The sequence below is a fragment of the Oncorhynchus kisutch genome, linkage group LG11 (assembly GCF_002021735.2).
Source record: "Oncorhynchus kisutch isolate 150728-3 linkage group LG11, Okis_V2, whole genome shotgun sequence".
NCBI lineage: Eukaryota > Metazoa > Chordata > Actinopteri > Salmoniformes > Salmonidae > Oncorhynchus > Oncorhynchus kisutch.
In genome coordinates, this window is record NC_034184.2 from 6,338,005 (window position 1) to 6,344,054 (window position 6,050).

The 6,050-nt window shown below is 42.2% G+C and overlaps 1 protein-coding gene across 1 annotated transcript in view; it reads right to left on the reverse strand.

Moving 5' to 3' along the window:
- The window catches only part of LOC109900091 (polypeptide N-acetylgalactosaminyltransferase 2), a 129,460-nt gene extending 123,763 nt beyond the window's left edge, over positions 1 to 5,697 (reverse strand). Inside the window, exon 1 of the mRNA XM_020495814.2 lies at positions 5,400 to 5,697. Within this exon, the coding sequence (XP_020351403.1) occupies positions 5,400 to 5,495 (96 nt within the window). The 5' untranslated portion in view covers positions 5,496 to 5,697. The remainder of the gene's footprint in view (positions 1 to 5,399) is intronic.
- Between the last annotated feature and the right edge of the window lie 353 nt (positions 5,698 to 6,050).

Consider the following 6,050-nt stretch of genomic DNA (forward strand, 5'->3'; position numbering starts at 1 on the left):
CCTGTGTGTGTGTGTGTGTGTGTGTGTGTGTGTGTGTGTGTGTGTGTGCTTTTCACTCCTCTACTCACAGGTGAAAATAATCACTCCCCAATCAGTCACCAATCATCAATCAGAAGACACACCTCCTCCTGTTTCCTACCCAATCATAGTTCCTTTCCCTTGGTTTAAAAACCCTGTCAGTTGTTTGCTCTGGAGCTCAATCTCTCTGTAAATGCCATATGTCTGTAGATCGCTCTGTTTCACCCGCTCCTACTATGGCTCTATCGCTCTTTATATATTGAGCATTCTTTTGCTTGAGCACCTCCATATCACTTTGTCCTAACCTGTTAGTATTGTTTGTTGGTTATGGTGTTTGTTTGCTGGTGGGAAAAGGGAGAAACGTGACAAGTCGCCCATGGGCATACACTACCCATAGGTAGACTTTGTTAAATACACTAGTTGGAACTGGGCGGACCACCCACTGTATTTTTGGTTAGTTAGCTGTTAAAATAGGCTAGTCTAGCTTAGGGGTGTTTTGGATGCTTATTGTTTCTTTCCTTGGGTCCAGCTCAGCCCCTTTTCCTGCCCCCCATTATCGTGCGTTTACTAATAAACCCTGAGTTTGACGGTAGATTTCAGTTGTCGTGGTTATTTCGTTCTCACTTTTACATTGTCACTATTATAAATTGCATGAGTTATGTTACGGGTCTCGTTACCATCCCCCCTAGACTGTCGGGCCAAAAGGGATTCGTAACAAGTGGGTTCACTGCCTTGTTCAGGGGCAGAACGACAGATTTTCACCTTGTCAGCTCGGGGCAACCTTAACTAGTTCAACGCAATAACGACTTGCTCTCGTTGCACTCCAAAAGGAGGCTGCCTGTTACGCGAATGCAGTAAGGTAAGTTGCTAGCTAGCATTAAACTTATCTTAAATCAATCAATCATAGTCACTAGTTAACTACACATGGTTGGTGATATTACTGGATATTATCTAGCGTGTCCTGCGTTGCATATAATCTGACTGAGCATACAAGTATCTGACTGAGCGGTGGTAGGCAGAAGCAGGCGCAAAAACATTCATTCAAACAGTACTTTCGTGCGTTTTGCCATCAGCTCTTCGTTGTGCATCAAGCATTGTGCTTTTAATGACTTCAAGCCTATTTAGCTCCCGAGATGAGGCTCGTAACTGACGTGAAATGGCTAGATAGTTAGCGCGCGCTAATTGTCGGTGTGTTGCTGGTTTGAGCCCAGGGAGGAGCGAAGAGAGGGACGGAAGCTATACTGTTACACTGGCAAACCTAAAGTGCCTATAAGAACATCCAATAGTCAAAGGTTAATGAAATACAAATGGTAGAGGGAAATAGTCCTATAATAACTACAACCTAAAAATTCTTAACTGGGAATATTGAAGACTCATGTTAAAAGGAACCACCAGCTTTCATATGTTCTGAGCAAGGAACTGAAACATTAGCTTTCTTACATGGCACATATTGCACTTTTACTTTCTTCTCAAACACTTTGTTTTGCATTATTTTAACCAAATTGAACATGTTTCATTATTTACTTGAGGCTAAATTTATGTTATTGATGTATTATATTAAGTTCAAATAAGTGTTCATTCAGTATTTTTGTAATTGTAAAAATCGGCCTATTAAATCGGTATCGGCGTTAAAATAATAATGGGTCGACCTCTACTAGGAACACTCAAATATCAGAATACATTTGTGAATGAATACCATTATTATTACAAACATTATTTCAGCAAATGAATCAAACATCCAGTGAGCTGTTCAAAACTGAACAAAATGTAACCTGAGGATTCAGTTATGACATCAGCAGAGAATGAAGAAACTCTCCCTCTGCTTTAAAACACACTTGATATTTTTTATGTACACTTCCCAATGCATTAAATCATTATTATTCCAAAGAAAGCTTTGATGTAAAAGCTGAGGAAGCACAGCATGGCCATTCACACTCGCAGGCGCAGCTACAATGTTGTCCGCTGAGCCAGAGCAGAACAACCAGCTTGTCAATAATTGTGTTGCAGAGCGGAGATCAGATCAAACACATTGGAGCCAGAGATAAAAGCTGCCAATCTGGTTACCATACAAGTCCAGTGAGTGCATTCTCACCAAGCCGTAGCAGCTCCGAATACAATAATGTGACAGGTCGGGAAAGCATCCATCATCCGGCCTGGCTGCTAAACACTGACGACCTCCAACCTGCATGGCTGCATAGAGGCCTAATTTAAGGCCTTTCAGTATATAGTTTACTCAGTCAGTTCAAGGCAGCAATTTTCTCTGTTTAGGTTAAGTCTCCAAAGTGAAAGTGTTGGGTTGAAACTGTAAATGTCTGGGAGATGTTTTGGGTAAAATGTCTGTAAACAAGAACTTGCTCGGTGGAGAGCAATAAATTTGATTATATTTAAATAGTTACAGAGGCCTCCTGAGCTGTGAGTACAGACAGAAGCCTGAACGTCTGATGTACATTCCTTCACACCATTCACTGTAAGATGCAAAAAAGGGTCAGGTAGCCTAGCGGTTAAGAGCGTTGGGCCAGTAACTGAAAGGTCGCTGGTTCAAATTGCAAAGCAGACTAAGTGAAACATCTGTCGATGTGCCCTTTTATAATGTGTTTTTATTTTACTAGCCAAGTCACTTAATTAAGAACAAATTCTTATTTACAATGACCGCATACCCCGGCCAAACCCTAACGACGCTCGGCCAATTGTGTACCGCCCTGTGGGATTCCCAATCATGGCCAGTTGTGATACAGCCTGGAATCGAACCAGGATCTGTAGTGACACCCCTAGCACTGAGATGCAGTGCCTAAGACCGCCCTTGAGCAAGGTAGTTAACCCTAAGTGTTCCTGTAAGTCGGTCTGGAAAAGAGCCCCTGCTAAATGACTATAATTTTTCATATAAGTGTATTGTTCAATTGAAATACACACATGATTTTTAACATTTATTTAACCAGGAAGGGCTCATTGAGATTTTAAATCTCTTTTTCAAGAGCGTCCTGGCCAAGATAGGCAGCACCAAGTCATTACAAACATTACAGACAAACAACATGAAAAACTACAAGTAATCTAGTAAAAACCATAGAATTCACAAGAGTATAACAAAATCATAAACAGCAAATTAAAAACATTGACAGGTCAGGGAATCAGTCTCAAGATCATCAGTGATTTCAAAATACCAATCGGGACAAGTTCTTCCAGTTTAAAAGTATATTGTAAAGCGTTCCAAGACGATGGCGCAGAGTACATAAAAGCCCTTTTACCAAATTCAGTTTGGACATTTGGAACAGTTAGCAGGATAAAGTCCAGCGAACGAAGAGAGTACCCGCCACATTTCTGAACAATAAAAATGCCCAAATACAAAAGGTAGTAAACCCAAAATGGCTGCAGTAGCAGGAGCCTGTACACAGTCCAAAACAGAGGGGTTCAGTCTGCAGTAGCAGGAGCCTGTAAACAGTCCGAAACACAGGGTTCCAGTCTGCAGTAGCCTGTAAACAGTCCGAAACAGAGGGTTCCAGTCTGGAGTAGCAGGAGCCTGTAAACAGTCCGAAACACAGGGTTCCAGTCTGCAGTAGCAGGAGCCTGTAAACAGTCCGAAACAGAGGGTTCCAGTCTGCAGTAGCAGGAGCCTGTAAACAGTCCGAAACACAGGGTTCCAGTCTGCAGTAGCCTGTAAACAGTCTGAAACAGAGGGTTCCAGTCTGCAGTAGCAGGAGCCTGTAAACAGTCCGAAACAGAGGGTTCCAGTCTGCAGTAGCAGGAGCCTGTAAACAGTCTGAAACAGAGGGTTCCAGTCTGGAGTAGCAGGAGCCTGTAAACAGTCCGAAACAGAGGGTTCCAGTCTGGAGTAGCATGAGCCTGTAAACAGTCTGAAACACAGGGTTCCAGTCTGCAGTAGCAGGAGCCTGTAAACACTCCGAAACAGAGGGTTCCAGTCTGCAGTAGCAGGAGCCTGTAAACAGTCCGAAACAGAGGGTTCCAGTCTGGAGTAGCAGGAGGAAGCATAATGCTGTTGCGCTCTCAACCACCGTGGTCTCCTATTACTGTTGTTCTCCTGCAACAATGCAAAGCAGAATCCACCCAAATCACAGACAGACAGCTCAGATCAGCTGTAGGCCTAACTGTAGATATAGCTTGTCTTACACATGGATAGAAAAACAATGAAAGTGCATTATTTTGCAGGCTCATCTCCTTCCATAACAAAAGTCAGACATCAGATGCCCCCTTCCCACAGAAAGCATACCAGCGGCAACTTTATCACCCCTATTTGAGTACAATGTGGGAGTTCAGCTCAGCAGTGTCATTTGTGAGAGGTACCCTGTGATTTGGCCTTGAGGCGTCCCACTGCCTTGTACTCGCCAGGGAAATAGGTAACTGCTCGCTGATAACTGGAGATTAGGCCTTTGTTAATCAAATCAGAATGCCCATGAGTCCTTATCTAGCTGCACCACCTATCAGCCTAATGTCAAATGTAAGGGACAGAATGAATGATCACAAAATGACAAGAGGAGCGGTTAAGAGCGTTGGTGTTATCACTGGGGTTGGTTACATGATAAAAACACTCATTTTTGCTGAAAGGACAACAACTATAAGTGACGTGTTTGACCTCGTCAATCCTGTATATTAAGGTATCGGAGAAATAAGAATGAAAGACTTGGGAGAGAACTATAGTTCTTAGGCTATATACTACAGGCATTAGCCTATTCCTCAATTGAAATGATATGACCATTAAAAAAACAGGGATTTTAACAATGGCAGACGGACCCATAAGGTTGGCATATTTTGTTACAATGTAGCCTATACATTTCCTGCCAGTATAGCGGGGGAATATATTTCAACAATTAAGTATTTGTAGCAGATATACTTCACTGTTGAGGTCTTCCTAAATAGTCGACTAAGTAAGCTTTGTGTGCGTGAAACGCAGCTCTTCATAAAGTGTTTACAACCGCCCAGCTATTCAATCATAGCGAAATTATACAATACCAGACAGAGCAACGTTCAAATCATACAAGAACTATATCCCTCTTTTCAATCTAATTCAAATAATCTAGTTGATGATGGAAACAGATTTTGGAACGATATAATATTTCATAATATAAACTGCCTATCAAAATAGCCACTTGTTAAACATCTTCACAGTATTTTTTGCTTTTGTCTTGAAAGGATTCCACGGACTAAAATCTCCTGAAAGCGAGCTATGAGGTGTATTTATTACGTTAACGATTTGCCGTTTAAGAACCAAACGGAATCAAACAGAGAAAAACTTAAGTATGTTGGACAAATTCGGTTAGGTCGCAAATCGCTTCGTTCCATTTAAGAAACGTTTTGCAGCAGAATTGACGTAATGAATACACCCCTGATGCATTTTCAATAAGAGCAAAAAGTGTCGGGGGTTAACATACCTTTCGATTTAACGTTGTTCCCGAATAGAAATAATATGCTATGCCAAGCACCCACAGGACCGCGAAGCATAGTAACATTCTCGATTTCCTTCGCATTGCTGTCTGTTTGAATGTGAAATAAATGTCCGATAGCTTTATGCTTTGATTAAAGCGACCTATAATATCCGAGCTGTGTGCCTGCTATCGACGAGCAATATTCAGTGCAGCTTTGGCAGTCCAGCAGAAAAAGCAGGAAACAGCCAACATCACGAGGTTAGAGGGGAAAGGCCGTCTCTAATCCAATCACGCTCCGTGGAAGGAGGAGTGATGGGGGTTGGTACGTTTGTCGCTCTGCAAGCGTTCTTGACATTGACAGAAGAAACATTGTTGCAGTCTTGTGTCGATGTATTAGTGAATTCATCATTTTAGCTTCTGCAACATTGTCGCCGAGGATTTGTGATTTGACCCAGTTTGTGTAACAGATTAAGCGGACCCTGCGGCCTGTGTATATGGTATTGTAATCCATAATATAAGAGTAACAGAGAGGGTTATGTTGTTCACTGTCCCCCACGATGAAATCGGGGAGGGAACTGTGGATCCGTTTCCGTCCATACGTTATTCGTTGGTATGTTCGTTTATTCGTATGTCAGTCACACGCGATATTTTAGAGAG